General features: G+C 35.3%; 1 protein-coding gene across 6 annotated transcripts in view; it reads right to left on the minus strand.

Annotated features, from left to right (window-relative positions):
- LOC127842016 (uncharacterized) overlaps positions 1 to 17,188 on the minus strand; it is a 32,277-nt gene that overhangs the window by 4,143 nt on the left and 10,946 nt on the right. For 4 of the 6 annotated variants that reach the window (XM_052371315.1, XM_052371317.1, XM_052371318.1 and 1 more), the window contains exons 3-11: positions 13,589 to 13,722; positions 12,641 to 12,787; positions 11,721 to 11,867; positions 9,484 to 9,720; positions 8,747 to 8,797; positions 8,495 to 8,569; positions 7,393 to 7,432; positions 5,593 to 5,655; positions 822 to 932 (exon numbers count right to left, since the gene is read on the minus strand). In XM_052371315.1, coding sequence (XP_052227275.1) covers positions 822 to 932; positions 5,593 to 5,655; positions 7,393 to 7,432; positions 8,495 to 8,569; positions 8,747 to 8,797; positions 9,484 to 9,720; positions 11,721 to 11,867; positions 12,641 to 12,787; positions 13,589 to 13,722 — 1,005 coding nt within the window. The remainder of the gene's footprint in view (positions 1 to 821; positions 933 to 5,592; positions 5,656 to 7,392; positions 7,433 to 8,494; positions 8,570 to 8,746; positions 8,798 to 9,483; positions 9,721 to 11,720; positions 11,868 to 12,640; positions 12,788 to 13,588; positions 13,723 to 17,188) is intronic. The other 2 variants (XM_052371316.1, XM_052371321.1) reach the window with 2 other exon arrangements.

A 17,188-nucleotide genomic window follows, 5' to 3' on the forward strand; every position in this document is an offset into this window, starting at 1 on the left:
TTGAGAAAACTGCCCCGCCCCTTGGCGGCCATGTTTTTTCAACGATCTGATCCATTTTCGTACTCGTCCGAGATATCAATGAAACCAATGTTTTGAACAAGTTTTATGATGATTGGGCACAAAATGTGACTTCTAGAGTATTCACAAGGTTTCTCTATAGCCATATAAGGAATACTGCCTCGCCCCCGGGCGGCCATGTTTTTCAACGGACCAGAACCATTTTTAACTCAACCAACATATCATTGAGACAAACATTTTGACAAAGTTACATGAAGATTGGGCATCAAATGTGACTTCTACAGTGTTCACAAGTTTTTTCTATTTTTTGACCTAGTGACCTAGTTTTTGACCCAGCATGACCCAGTTTCGAACTCAGTCGAGGTATCAATTGGACAAATGTTCTGACCAAGTTTCATGAAGATCGGATAATAAATGTGGCCTCTAGAGTGTTCACAAGGCAAAATGTTGATGACGCACGACGGACAAAAGGCGATCACAAAAGCTCACCATGAGCACGTTGTGCTTAGGTGAGCTAAAAATGTTCTAAGAAAAGACAAGTGTTAATGTGAACAAATTCTTGTACTCATCCACCATGACACAGAACAAACGTCTAATTTCTTTTCATCAATCAAGGATGCCATGTGTAAAGTTGCATCATTGTATTCATGAAATAATTTAATCTGTCTCCAATATTGTATGTTCATATCTTTCAGCAAATTGTTACAAGGAAGTAATATTATGCTGTCATCAGCTTCATTGCTTCAAATAATGAACTGTCAATGACACTCTTCAAATACTTAATTCAAGGATTGATATCTTACTACTCATCATATCTGACTTCCTCTTGCGTTGTGTTGACAAGTGTTGATCCTCTTTCATAGATGACAGCACACATGCGATGTTTTGTATTACTTGAGTTGCTGACTGGACTTCTGAAAAAGACAGATAAATAATAAGAGCCTCTGGGAAAACTGGGCTTAATGCATGTGCGTTAAGTGTCACCAAAGATTAGACTGTGCAGTCTGCACAGGCTAATCTGGGACAAAACTATTTGCTTTTATGGTATTTTTCATATAAAGGAAGTTTTTTCTTCATAAAAGTCCAGTTTGGGCTGAAAGTGTCAAACTGAACAGGCTAATCTAGGACAACACTTAATAAAGAAGCATTAAGGTTGGATTTCCCAGAACAAAGCTCATAAATAGATTAATCCTCTTAACCCTAGAGCATTCACATGAGCGTAGATTACACCAATTGTCATCAACACCACATGTTGACACATTTTTTACCCCACTTGAGCCAGATTCAAACCAAGCCTTGACTCCATCAACATTAACATTTTAGATATTTATATATAAATGGAGAATGCACAACATTTATGGAAGATAGGATCAATGTTGATAAAAATTGATGACTAAAAGTGATTCCTTAATCCAAAAAAAAACAAACAATTCACATAAAAAGTTACAAATTTTCTAATAAATGAGTTTTTAAAGACAAATTAAAAACATTTTGACCATGTTTTTTAGCATTGAGTTATTAATGTAGATTCTAGAGTGGTAAAAAGTTGTTCTAAGATTTGAACTAGTTTTAACACCAAGTTTTTAACTGGCAATTTATATTATTAAATTAAACAGTCCAACAAAGTTAAACCAAAATAAAGGTAGTATATCCCTTAAACCATATAAGCTTTAATTAATTTACTTTACTATTTTTGGTCATCTTCATACGTTCTGGGATTGACACAATCAAATAATATGATGAATGTATAATCAAACAAGCTAATTCGTTGAATTGATATCCCCCGCCAGTATACTTCTGGACACAAGATATGGCTCTGGATACATATAAAAAGCATTTGTTCAAAATAAAAAGGGCCATAACTCCGTTATTCTTCGATGGTGTACAATGCCATTTGGCGTACATCATCCTCTTATCCCTATATATATATACTCATACCAAGTTTCAATGAAATCTGCCAAAGCACTTCCAAGATATGGCTCAGGACACAAAAGTGCCGGACGGACGGACGGAAGGACGGACTGAAGGAAGGACGGACGGACGGACAATGCCAAAACAATATCCCTCCGCCTATGGTGGGTGATAATAAACATGTAATTTAATTAAAGGTTACCAGTTTGTTATACATAATTTTACCACAGGGTTGTTAAAAGTAATGCAAATTATTCAGTTTTAAGAAAACATTTACTTGATTATCTGTTTTTAAAATCTGTTAACAAAAGTGGAATTACATACAAGAGGAATAACATCATTGCATCTGCATCTTCAAAAGTCAACTCATACGTTTGCAGTTAAAAAAAACCTTATTTTTAATGGGTTTCATAATAATATATTTAAAAAGGAATACAAAAAATGTTTGCCCGTACAGTTTAAAAAAAACAGTATCATAGAGGCATTAATTATTTGCAGTGTTGATTTATCTTACAATCCTTTGACAAAAATGTTCAAATAGCTGTTGATTTTATATGTAAACAAACATATTGGTTACAGTTGCATCTATTCAAATTTAGAGTCAATACTCCAAATATTTATTTTTGTACATAACAATCATTTTATTTGAACATACTTATTGTAAAAATTATAACAATATAATTGAGACTGCTACTATAAGTCTATAATTATAAATCTATTTTAAGGGAAAATTACTGTTTTATATGTAGGATTTTCAAGTCTCAATCTGTATTAAGCAAGCTAATCCCAATTTTGAATTTTATTATCTACATGAAAACTACAGTGTTGTCTTACTTTTTTTATAATAATTATTTATCAGCGTAAAAAGCTGTGTCCATATGGCACAGATGCTCCCTCTTTGTCTCAAAACTCCACATACATAATAAAACTCAACCTCGATCTGAAAGTCCTGCAGGTAGACTCACACACCAAAAATCACATAAATATCTGAAAGTGTTTCACCACAAAAGTACAGAAAAGTATTATTTGATAAAATTTTATGGTCCAACACCTGTAATTTCATCAAAAATCAATGGACCGAAACAAAACGAACTTGATCTTAGGTCGTGTAGGTAGACTCAAAAACCAAAAATAAGGACAGTATATGAAATCTTCTCAAACAAAAAAAAACATCTGGAAAAGTATTATGTAAAAGAAAATGGTTAGTCCAACGCCTGTTACTTAGTCAAAATTCAATAGACTAGAACAAAACTCTTACTTGATCTGTCAGTCATGTAAACAGACCAAAACACCAAAAATCAGATAAATATCTGCAAGTATTTAGCAAAAAAGTCCAAAAACTGTTATTGTTAAGAAAATTACATCCACAAAAACAAGGGACCAGAACGAAACTGGAACTTGATCTGTAACTCATGCAGGAAGATTCACATACCAAATATCAGGTAAATATCTGCAAGCGTTAAGGAAAAACTGCGGAAACAGAATGACTAACAGAATGCCAGACAGACAGACAGACAGACAGACAGACAGAAAGACAAACAGACAGACAGACAAACAGACAGACAGACAGACAGACAATTCGATAGCACTATGCAACCCTACCATGTGCAATAAACAAGAGCTGTCAGAGGCCAGCACGCTCGACTATTCGAGTGCTTGACAGTATAACGTAAGCCATCATGGGGTAATTGTTCAAATTATTCAATAAAGTCAAGGTAATAATTCAAGTATATTTTCCGCAATCTATTGAACATTTGTAAAGACATAAAACAAACTAATAAGATTTTATTTCATGTTTAATAGCAATAGCTTGGGTGGGAAGTTTGGACGGTCCTTCAAAAATAAAGTAAATAAATATTTTTAATTTTTTTTTAACCATGTTTCAAAGAAAAAATATTCTTTTTGGGTTGGGTTGGGTTGGGGGGGGCGGGGGGTTGAAAGGGGGTTGTCATTTATTAGACGATCTTTCAAAACAAAAAAAGGAAAAAAAAAATTGGGGGGAAGGGGGGAGGGGGGTTGAGAGGGGGAATAATGTGGGGTGTGGTCATTAATTAGATGATCTTTCAAAAATAAAAAAGGCAAAACAATTTTTTTTTTGGGGGGGAGGGGTGCCAGGGATTCTGGGTTTCTGGGTTGGGGCGTGGGGTATTGTTTGGGTGGAATCCATGGTGGTATTCAGGTAAGTGTTGTTTTGTCAAAGTATTAATAAAATCTGATCATAAATAAAGAAGTTATGGAAATTTAACTAAAATTTACTCTTGACCTTGAGAGTCAAGGTCATTCAAAGGTCAAGGTCAAATTGAACTTGGCAGGTACAGTACCCTCATGATAGTAAGAAAATATTTGAAGATTGAAAGCAATAGCTTTCATTCTTTAGAAGTCAAGTGGATCTTAACACAAAATTTAACAAAATATTCAGTTACTAAGACAAAAAAGGGCCATAATTCTTACAAAATGCTTGATACAGTTGTCTGCTCTTGTTTATAGATTGGGGTCATGTTGGTAAACAAGTTTGCAAATTATGAAAGCAATATGTCAAGGGACATTGACAATATTTGAGGTGGTACGCAAACTTTAACATAGATTTATTAATAATATGCATATTCTAAATGGAAAAAGGGCCATAATTCTTACAAAATGCTTGATACAGTTGTCTGCTCTTGTTTATAGATTGGGGTCATGTTGGTAAAGAAGTTTGCAAAATATAAAAGCAATATGTCAAGGGACATTGACAATATTTGAGGTGGTACGCAAACTTAAACATAGATTTATCAATAACATGCATATTCTAAGTGAAAAAAGGGCCATAATTCTTACAAAATGCTTGATACAGTTGTCTGCTCTTGTTTATAGGTTGGGGTCATGTTGGTAAAGAAGAATGCAAAATACTAAAGCAATATGTCAAGGGACATAGGAAATATTTGGGGTAGGATGCAAACTTTAACATTAATAATATGCATATTCTAAGTGAAAAAAGGGCCATAATTCTTACAAAATGCTTGATACAGTTGTCTGCTTTTGTTTATAGGTTGGGGTCATGTTGGTAAAGAAGTATACAAAATATTAAAGCAATATGTCAAGGGACATAGGAAATATTTGGGTTGGTACGAAAACTTTAACATTTGCACGCTCACGCCAACGCCGGGGTGAGTAGTATAGCTCCCCTATATATATTTCATATATAATAGTCGAGCTAAAAATGTACACACTGTATGTTTAGAAAAAATGAAAACTGAAGTCTCGAACATCACCTAGTTGTAATTGTTTCTCACGATTTGTAATTGATCGTATACACTGAATTTCCTCAAATATAATTCCACTGGGACAATAGACTGAATGAATCCCCATCATTCTGTAGTCAAATTAAATATATGGACCATGCTCTAGGAAAACAGGGCTTAATGCATATGCGTCTGAACAAGCTTATCAGGGAAAAACATTCTGCTAAAATGGAAATTTTCATTTGAAGGGAGTCTCTTCTATAAGCAAATCCAGACAAGGCAGAAAATGTTTTCCCATATAGGCCTGTATGAACTGCATAGGCCAATCTGCTCCATTTTCCGAAAGTGATGCTAAAATATGTTAGTCAAAGTGAACAACTTCCAAAATCAGAGACCAGGAATTTAACCTGTCACTTTTGTACACTACCCAATAGCGCCATACCTTGTTCATCAACATAGTCTGGTGGGCAATGTACAACCTCATCCTCATGGTCTGCAGTATCATCTGGGGTTGAACAAGAAATTCAAATGATAAATACCATATCACATATTTACAAGATGGCCATGGGCCCTATGTCGCTCACTTGAGACCCGAAGGATCTAGCTAAAAATGTGACTTCTAGAGTGTTTTTAACTATATAAATATAAGGAAATAGACCCACCCCCTGGAAGCCATGTTTTTTTTTACCGATCCAAATCATTTTCGAACTCAACCGTCATATCCATGAAACAAATATTCTGACCAAATTTCATGAAGATTGGGCAAAAAATGTGTCTTCTAGACTGTTCTCATGTTTTCACTATATGCATTAGAGACAACTGCCCCACCCCCTGGCGGCCATGTTTTTCAAATGATCACGACCATTTTCGAACTCGTCCGAGATATTCACAAAACCAATGTTTTGACCAAATTTCATGCTGATTAGGCAAAAAATGTGACTTCTAGAGTGTTCACAAGCTTCTTTACTATATAAATAAAAGGAAAAAGACCCTCCTGGCGGCCATGTTTTTTTACCGATCCAAACCATTTTTGAACTCAACCGTTGTATCTGGGAAACAAATATTCTGACCAAATTTAATGAAGATTGGGCAAAAAATGTGTCTTCTAGACTGTTCACATGTTTTCACTAAATACATATAGAGAAAACTGCCCCGCCCCTTGGCGGCCATGTTTTTTCACCAATCATGACTATTTTTTAACTCGTCGGAGATATCTATAAAATCGATGTTAAGACAAAATTTCATGATGATTGGGCAAAAATTGTGACTTCTAGAGTGTTCACAAGGTTTCTCTATAGCCATATAAGGAATACTGCACCGCACCCTGGCAGCCATGTTTTTCAATGGACTGAAACCATTTTTTAACTCAACCAACATATCATTAAGACAAACATTTTGACAAAGTTACATGAAGATCAAATGTGACTTCTACAGTGTTCACAAGGTTTTTCTTTTTTTTTACCTAGTGACCTAGTTTTTGACCCAGCATGACCCAGTTTCGAGCTCAGTTGAGGCATCATTGGGACAAATGTTCTGACCAAGTTTCATGAAGATCGGACTATAATTGTGGCCTCTAGAGTGTTCACAAGGCAATTGTTGATGACAGACAGACGATGCACAACAGACAAAAGGCGATCACAAAAGCTCACCATGAGCACGTTGTGCTCAGGTGAGCTAACAAGGGGAATACCTCATATCGTATTGAAGAAGAGATTATTGAAATGATAAATATCATAGCACAAAAAGGGAATCATCTCATATCTTAACTAAATCTTGCAGAAACAAAGACAAATATTGCAAACATGTCCATATACATGGATCTGTAATATTAGCAATATAAAAATTACAGTATCAATTACTGGAAAGCAGGTGAGGCTTTTAACTATTTATGTAGAATTTATATGATGTATTCTTAAATCTGGATGTATGTCATTGTACACGTGTGCCTTGTCTGGGATACAGGGTCTAATGCAACAGGGTCTAATGCATGTGCTTAAAGTGTTGGTTTAGGGAGCTGTTGTCCCAGACAAGAATGTGCAGTTGCCATGGGCTAATCAGGGACGACACTTTCCCTTTACTTTCTTCTTTTTTTTCCGTAAAAACAGAAGTCTAGTTGGAAAGAGTCCTCCCTGATTAGCCTGTATGGACTGCACAGGCTAATCTGGGATGACACTTTACACATGCATTAGACCCCATTTTCAGGAGCATGGCTCATATACAGATTTTACAGCAAGAAACCTACCTATGTAATGATGTTGAAACATGGTACCATCAGTGTTGACCTTAATATAAAGGAAACATATTTACACTTGTTTATCACAAGATTTAACTCACAAAATAATTCAAATCACAACATTTGTTTATGACACATGCAATAAACAAACTTCTTAAATATGCTAAACATTACAAATCTAAAACACTTGTTGTAATTAGTGCCCTTTCTAAGTACCCTTGCTTATGAATAATCTAAACTCAAGGCTTTAAATACATAATCATTCAAATTTGTGGAGAATATTTTTAAGTAACTTTTGAGATACTTAGCTGAAGTGGTGCCTGACCTTGGTTTTCATGGTTTTGGAAGGAGAAAAAAACTTTTGAGTTCTGAAGTCTTACAAAAAATAAGACCAGGAGATGACTTGTTTTTCCCTTAATCACTAACACAGATTATCACTTCATCTCAAATGTTATACAATGTATACATGTTGATATAAATATGAGATCCCAAATTATTCAGAGTTCTAACAAGAGATCCATGACTATCAGTGAAACTGATGGATTCTCCCATATTATGCTCTCTGTCAATCAGGTATGTGTTATAACAAATTACAAAGCAAGTGGCAATAACTCCCTTAAAAGTCACTATCACATGGCAGATTAACATGACAATATGGGCATTTACAACATTTTGGGTTCACATGTTCCTGTGATCGTTCACAGAAACATAATTCATTAGACAATGTCAATTATTGAACAAAGGGCAATAACTCACTAAAGGACTTTAGAAGCAGAACAACCTGAAAAAATATTTTGTCCACCCAATTGAGATGCCGCATATGAAATGTAATAAAGTTCGGACTATAAGTGCCTGGCATCAAACATGGAAATTAATTATCAAAAGCAATTATTCCCTGAAAATCTACTGAGAAGAATGAACTGACAAAGTGTGCATGGTCAAACTAAAAGAGAAGTGAATCTTTTCATTTCCATCACAAAATGACATATTCAAATGAAAAAGCAATACATCCTTGCAAAAATCAAACGAGAAATTTGTAATTTTTCCATGATTGAAACAGTGCTATATGAAGCTTACTAAGAGCATTTAAAAATACTAAGTAGCCGTTTACCTTAGGATTCCATTGTGTTGGTGGTCTGACTTTAGTTTGGTTTTTTGTAGAGAGATCATTTTTCTTTGTTACACCCTGATAACATAACATGCATATATTACAATAATGATCAAACCATGAGGCTTTCAACAGTTATGGAGTGTGGAAACAACAATGCTCCAGAAAATAAAATTATCCATTGCTCAATACAAATTGACTTAGTAAATAAATTGGGAAAAGTACTTTTATTTACCAAAGTATGAACATATTTACCGTTCTATTTTTGCGTTTGCTACCCTCTTCCCTTTGCCTGCTGCCTTTAACCTGTAAAAAAGAAGTTGATAAGTACATTTTTGTGTCATATAGAGAAATAATGACAACCCTGTCACAATTATTGACATTTCAACAGAATATTATGCTAGTAGTATGTTCTAAGAATAGCTATCAGTCAAGTTGCTTGTGTTAATTTGTGCAATGCAACTTGCAAAATCAACGAGACTGATTAAGTTCTCATAACACCATACTAGCGTTGCATTTTATTTATTGATACCTTTTTGAAGTATTATTCTTCAAAACCAAAATTAATAGTTCAATAGGTTACGTTAAACAAAGTGTTTGCTCAATGACGATACTGGCAGATGCCAGCTTTTAACATTTGTATTATACTTTATAGCATTTTGCAACTTGAATTATGCAAAAACATAAAACTCTAAACAAGAGGGCCACGTGCCCTAAGTCACAAATATACTGACCAAGTTCCATGAAGATTTGACAATAAATGCAGCCTCACAGTGTTAACAAGATAAATGTTGATGACAGAGGATGCACCACAGACAACTCACAATAGACAAAAGTTGATCACATAAGCTCACCATGAGTATGTGCTTAGGTGAGCTCAGTACAATTTCTTGTATATTAATGTGTATTTGCATGTTTTAGCACATGCATTAAATCCAGATTTCTCAAAGCGAAGCTCATTAGAAATATCAAAATGTGTCATCTTTAAGCACCTTGGCTTTATGCTCGCCATTGGGGAATTTCAAACGTAGGGCTTTGTTCATATGGTTCTGTATGGTCCTTATGGCAGGGTAGAAGCGCCTGTTGGTCCGGAGGATGGCAGGATGGCAGCGCAGAACGTACTGCTCTAGATGCTGCTTCATACTCGGGGAATCGTACACGCCCTCGTCTATAAACTGGACTATAACATCTATCAGCTCCTTGTCAATAGGCTCAGTTAATCCAGCCTCCTGTTACAATATTGAATGACATACAAGCTGCGTTCTAGCAAACTGGTTTTAATGCATGAGGGTAAAGTGTCATCCCAGAATAGCAAGTGCAATCCACACAGGCTAATCAGGGACGACCATTTCCTCATAAAGAGGATTTTTGTATAGAAGAGACTTCATTTTAACAAAAACTTCCATATAAGCAGAAAGTGTTGTCCAAGATAAGCATGTGCAAACTGCACAGGTTAATCAGGGACAACATTTAGCACATGCATTAAGTGCCCAGTGTCTACAGGGCTCACTATCCCACCATGCACACCCCACCATACAATGCTTTACAACAGGAAAAACAACCATACCCATCGCTAATATCAAGGGCACATCAGTGATTGTTTCCTTCTTTATAAAGTACCTGTAAAAGGGACGATCCCAATCGTGAAAAGTTACAAAATTCCGAGCAACGGTAAGAAAAATGCCCATAAGTAGAGAAATGTGTGTAAATTTAGTTCCAAACGCAAAATTATCTACCAGTCAACAAATCAAATACCACTGAAACTGAACATTTCAACCAAATGCAAGTAAAAGAATATTCAGATGGATTTGTGCAATTAAGTAACAAGAAATTAAAAAGACCCATTATTCCCAATTGAGAAAAAAATTTGCTCTTCTTTAGTAGATTACACCAGTGAAAATGATATCTTGCAAATCTACACATCATGGTGATTTTATGTTTCAATGGAATTTCTCAGGAATTATTGCAGTTATTAACTACACAAAGTTATAATATGTCACATCAAAGTTGGATAATCATTTTGGTGATTTTGTAACACCAAACAGCATTTTAAAGTTCTTTTATGTTTCAATATGCTATCTACACCTTCAGTAATTAGTATAGATTATACATTAAGATTAATTTATAAGTGTGGTTTCAAGAGTGGTTACAAGAATTCAGTAAAATTTGACCTGGTGACCTACTGTTTGGACGCATATGACACAGATTCACATTGGTCAAGATATTGTCCGATTCTGAAATGGTGTCATCATTAATGTAGCCCCTTTACATGTAATGGTAAAAAGGTTTTACTAAGATTTGGCCTGGTGACCTTGGTTTTATAAAAATGTAAGCAAGATTCAAAAACCGCCTATATATTGTCCAGATAAACATTCTGACCAAGCTTCATCAAGATTGAAAGACAAATTGTGGCCTCTAGAGAGGTAACGAGCTAAAAGTTGACAACGCAGACGACACACAGGACACCACACAACGCCAGACATAGAGTGATCACAATAGCTAATCTTGAGCACCTTGTGTTATCAGATGGTCTAAAAACACAGAGCTGAAATTGAAATGTACTTAAATTTTTACCATGACCTTGAATCAAGGAGCACGGGTGTTGCACAAAACACAGTGTGTTGTCATGGAGATGCTTATCTGACGAAATAATTTAAATCTTTATCGCATGTTTAAGTTAAACAGAGGAGCGTTGAAGTTCTTCAAGACACATAATATGATCATACGGAGAAAAAAATCCAAAGATCTATTAAAACCCTCCAAGGGAAGTAATACAGACAGATGGACACACCAGAGATTTTTTTCCTTTTTTATAAAGTACCTGTAAAATGTACTTTCCAAATCAAGGGAAAGCTACAAAATTCCAAAATTCCAAATTGTGATCTCAACAATTCCCATAAGGAAAAAAACATGTCAATTTTCCTCCAAAAATGCATTATCTGCAAGTAAACAAATAAATTGAGCACTGAAACTGAACATTTCAAGCCAAAATGAATGCGCATAAATATTCGAATTGGTTTATGCAATTACAACCAAGTAATTCACTATCTGAAGATTTCACAACGCAAATGTTTCCAATTTGAGGGGGTTTTCATGCTAATTTTGAAATGGTACTGGAACTTTTCCCAATTAGGCAAGAAAAATCGCAGCACACACTCAAATACAATATACCATTGAAGGTGTGAAAACTATAAGCCCTCCTCCTGAGACATAAAACACTTGCTCTCACCTCTCCAATTGGATGGTTTTTATGGTCTTCCAACCGTGGCAAGGTAAGAATAAATCTCTTTGTCCCGCCATGGATTCCAGATGCAATTCTCTCTCGCAAAATAAGTGAATTCTTATTTTTCTTGTGCTTGCTAGGGTCTTCATCAGTCTACACAAATAATTGGTATTTCTTTTATGACCAATAATTCAAGAATATACATGTATATAATTTTTACAAGAATACATTCCAATAGCATTTCTTCATGAGAAGAAAAAGTGCCCCATTTTCAAATTCATATTTTAAGTATTGCATATTATTTATAAAGCAAGCAGCACAAATTATCTGTTTTGCAATTGTGAAACCTCCATGTTAAATAAAATGGGGTCAAATTGCTTGGTGGGTTCAAAGTATCATGACAAGGAATCCTACACAGCTAAATTTAGATTAGATCAGATTTGTTTACATAAATATCCACTATACATGTACCAGTTTAAAAAATTCAAAAATGAATGGATATAACAGTAGTTGGAATATGTTTGTTAAAAAATAAACAATACAAAGTATTTAAATAGCAATTAACTTTATAATACTGTAAACCAAAAGTATTTCCATGTTACACACAATGAGTTACAGTCAATGAGAATCAGTTACTTGATTGAGCCTCACTCTGATTTTACTGGGCTTTATGCATGTTCATTAAGTGATGTTCCAGATTAGCCTGTGCAGTTTGCACAGGCTAATCAAGGAAGGACACTTTCCACTTATACAGAATTTTTCAATTAAAGGAAGTCTCTTTAAAATAAAATCAAGCCTAGGCAGAAAGTGTTGTTCCTGAAAAGCCTGTGCAGACTGCACATGCTAATCTGTGAAGACCCTTTACACACATGCATTAAGCCAAGTTTTTCCCAAACGCAGTTAGATTTAAAAAAAAAAGTACATGCCTTCAAATCAAAGAATACGAAGACCTCCTTAACCTCCACCTTGGCAGGACAGTCCAGCTTTTTACTTTGCACAACCCTCTGTGGAGTGACAGGAGTCACTGGGGTGAGCTGTGGTTTGATATAGCTAGAATGGTCTGCTTCATCCCCCTGAAATGCACACCACACTATGAGCCTTGTCTTGGGAAAACTGGACTTAATGCATGATTGCAAAGTGTCATCCAACATTAGCCTGTGCAGTCAGCACAGGCTAATCTGGGAAGACACTTTCTGCTTTTGTGTAAATTGTCTTTCTCTCCCAACCAAAAATTGTGTCAATGTAGAAAGTGTTGTTATTGATTAGCAATCTGTGCAATCTTCACAGGCTGATCTGGGATGACACTTTAATCTGTGCAATCTTCACAGGCTGATCTGGGACTATCTGTGCAATCTTCACAGGCTGATCTGGGACTATCTGTGCAATCTTCACAGGCTGATCTGGGATGACACTTTACGCACATGCATTCAGCCATGTTGCCCAGAACACAGCTCAAATGTGCATTTTGACTGACAACTTAGTTGAGCAATTATTGGATTAATGTTCACTGGTCATATGTATAAATATGACAAGATTTCCTTAATCCAATTCTGGACACCCAACGATACCTACATGTACTATGGTATTTTATATTGTTTATGATCTTTGTTTACTAGAGGGAGGGGATGCATTAACATGCCATTAAATGACATATTTATGATGTAATGCCACACAAATGGACAAATTTTCGGTAATCAAAAACATACAAAGTTATACGCTGTTCTGTGTAAGCATCTTGGAACAGTGAAGAAGTCCTTTTACCCAAAATAAGAGAACATTCTATTTCTCCGCCATGCCAAATGTTCATAAAATTTCACCATCATATCAGAAAATCCTTAACATAAATTGGACATGATATGAATAATATGAAGTACCTTCCTTCTTCTTTCTTTTTTTTTTCTATGGTAGTCCTTTCCATGATGGCAGAATAATACTTTGCGGCCACAACTTACGTATGGAATATCGTAATCCCAAAATATCTTATGTATTGAAGTCTTGTCCAGCTGCTCTACAAAATAAAGAGTATATTATTATTATTGACCCCTAAGTTTGTATGTAGGTTGATCCACAGGTCTGTAGTCATCTGTGCAAAGCTAACGTTAAAGCATTGACATGTGTCAGAAGGACACACATACCATCACTTTATGTCACTGAGCACAGAAAGAAGACACAAATAATGTGAACAGTTAATACAGCATATAATTATTATCAATTCTTTTGAATACAGTTGCTACATTTTTCAAATGTAAATATACAGAATGTCAGAAATAGAACTGAAATTCACATAACATCTAAAGGACTTAAGTTGATAAGGATTTAAAACAAACTTTAAGTGTCCACTGTGACTTTAAGGGCACCACATAATTGTTTCATAAGGATTATAACCTCCAACTTGTTTCAAATCCTAAAATGCTTGATAATATTAGTTACCAGACATGAACATGTACTTTGAATACAGCCATATAAGGAATATGAACATAGAAATGATAGTGTAAGTGAATATTGGGATCTTTGACCTTAAAGCCAGAAACTCTTTTGTTGCTCATGACATGTCACCTTGACATGATAATCATGTGTCAAATTCTGTTCAATGTTGAAAACTAAAAGTGTTTAAGATTTATTTAAATCCCCATTGAATTTATTATTCTAGTTTAGACTTTATGTAATTGACATCCAATTGAAAGGTTATCAAACTGTGCAATATTGAGGGAGATCCACAGAAAAGTTAAAGAAGAGTCAAAAACACAAGCTTCAGACTGTAAACAACAGACAATTGGCATTGCTGAGGTACTGATGTCATTCAATTGTGAAAGATTGAACCAGATTCATCCAGTAGTTCAAGAGAATTTAAAACACAAACTTCAGGACATACAGACATACAAGTGAACTGGAGGCATAAATGTGTGGCCTTTAGAGAGGTAACCAGCTTCAAATTGACTACACATGGCGCTCAAAGATAGACATTGACTGACAAAACTAACAAGAGCTTGTCACAGTAGTGTTTGCTTGTATGACAACATTTGTTATAGACAGTAGAATAATATTTGTTAAACATGGCACCTGTGTCATCTATTTATATTTCAAGGATTGATTAGTTATATAGTGTTGGAGTTATGCTGTAGAGGATAAAATATATGGAAATGAAAGAAAGGGAGGTGATTAAAAAAGAAGACTATAAACAGTTACTGTTCTTGATCACTGCATTTTTCCTTAAACTCATCTTTTCATTTTACAGTGAAAACTTCAGTGTTCAAATTAAAATATTAATAATTATATTGAAAAATTACATAAAGGGAGATTTTAAAAATTGAAAAACTAAAATATTTACTATGAAATTAAATTAAATATAATTTAGAATTATAAATAAATAAGCTATTAAAAAACAAGAGGGCCTGAAAGGCCTAAAGTCGCTCACCTGAGATAACAAGATATTATTGGGACAAATCTTCTGACCAAGTTTCATGAAGATCGGAAAATAAATGTGGCCTCTAGAGGGTTAACAAGGTTTTACTATAGCCATATCAGGAAAAATGCCCCGCCCCATGGCAGCCATGTTTTTCAAACAACCGGCATCATTTATATTATCAGGATGAATCTTCTGACAAAGATTCATGAAGATTGGACAGTAAATGTGGCCTGTAGAGTATTAACAAGATTTTACTATAGCCATATAAGGAAAATTGCCCCGCCCCTTGGAAGCCAGGTTTTTCAAGCAAACATAATTATTTTCACACTAATCCAAGATATCATTGAGACCAATCTTCTGACCAAATTTCATGAAGACTGGACAATAAATGTGGCTTCTAGAGTATTAACAAGGTTTTACTATAGCCACATATATAGCCATATAAGAAAAATGCCCCGACCCCTGGTGGCCATGTTTTTAAAGCAACCAAAACCATTTTCGAACTCATCCAAGATATCATTGGGACAAATCTTCTGACCAAGTTTGATGATGATCCGACAATAAATGTGACCTCTAGAGTGTTAACAAGATTTTAATATAGCCATATATAGCCATATAAGGAAAAATGCCCGCCCCTTGGCAGCCATGTTTTTCAAGCAAAGGTTACCATTTTTGAACTCATCCAAGATATAATTGGGACAAATCTTTTGAGCAAGTTGCATGAAGATCGGAAAATAAATGTGACCTCTACAGTGTTAACAAGGATTTACTATAGCCATATAAGGAAAAATGCCCCGCCCCCTGGCGGCCATGTTGTTCAACCAACCGGCATCATTTTCGAACTCGTCCAAGATATTATTGGGATAAATCTTTTGACCAAGTTTTATGAAGATCAGACAATAAATGTGCCCTCTAGAGTGTTAACAAGATTTTACTATAGCCATTTATAACCATTTAAGGAAAAGGCCCCGCCTGTTGGCAGCCATGTTTTTCAAGCAAACGTTACCATTTTCGAACTCATCCAAGATATCATTGAGACCAATCTTCTGACATAATTTCATTAACATTGGACAATAAATGTGGTCTCTAGAGAGTTAACAAGTCAAATGTTGACGCCGCACGATGCACAACGCACGACGGACAAAAGGCGATCACAAAAGCTCACCATGAGCATGTTGTGCTCAGGTGAGCTAATAAAAGAAACAAGAGGGCCTGAAAGGCCCAAAGTCGCTCACCTGAGATAACAAGATATTATTGGGACAATTCTTCTGACAAAGTTTTATGAAGATCGGACAGTAAATGTGGCCTCTAGAGTGCTAACAAGATTTTACTATAGCCATATAAGGAAAAATGCCCCGCCCCTTGGAAGCCATGTTTTTCAAGCAAATTTAATTATTTTCAAGCTCATCCAAGATATCATTTAGACCAATCTTCTTACCAAATTTCATGAAGATTGGACAATAAATATGGCCTCTAGAGTGTTATCAAGGTTTTACTAAAGCCATATATAGGGATTTAAGGAAAAATGCCCCGCCCCTGGTGGCCATGTTTTTAAAGCAACCACAACCATTTTCAAACCCATTCAAGATATCATTTGGACAAATCTTCTGACTAAATTTCATGATGATTGGAAAATAAATGTGACCTTTAGAGTGTTAACAAGGTTTTACTATAGCAATATAAGGAAAAATGTCCCGCCCCCGTGGTGGCCATGTTTTTCAACCAAAGGGCATCATTTTTTAACTCTTCCAAGATATTATTGAGATAAATTTTCTGGCCAAGTTTTATTAAGATTGGACAATAAATGTGGCCTCTAGAGTGTTGACAAGATTTTACTATAGCCATATATAGCCATATAAGGAAAAATGCCCCGCCCCTGGCAGCCATGTTTTCCAACCAACCGGCATCATTTTCGAACTCGTCCAAGATATTATTGAGATGAATCTTCTAACCAAGTTTCATGAAGATCAGACAATAATTGTGGCCTCTATAGTGTTAACAAGATTTTACTATAGCCATATACAGAAAAATGCCCGCCCCTTGGCAGCCATGTTTTTCAAGCAAACGT

Source organism: Dreissena polymorpha, chromosome 8 (assembly GCF_020536995.1).
Source record: "Dreissena polymorpha isolate Duluth1 chromosome 8, UMN_Dpol_1.0, whole genome shotgun sequence".
Lineage (NCBI taxonomy): Eukaryota > Metazoa > Mollusca > Bivalvia > Myida > Dreissenidae > Dreissena > Dreissena polymorpha.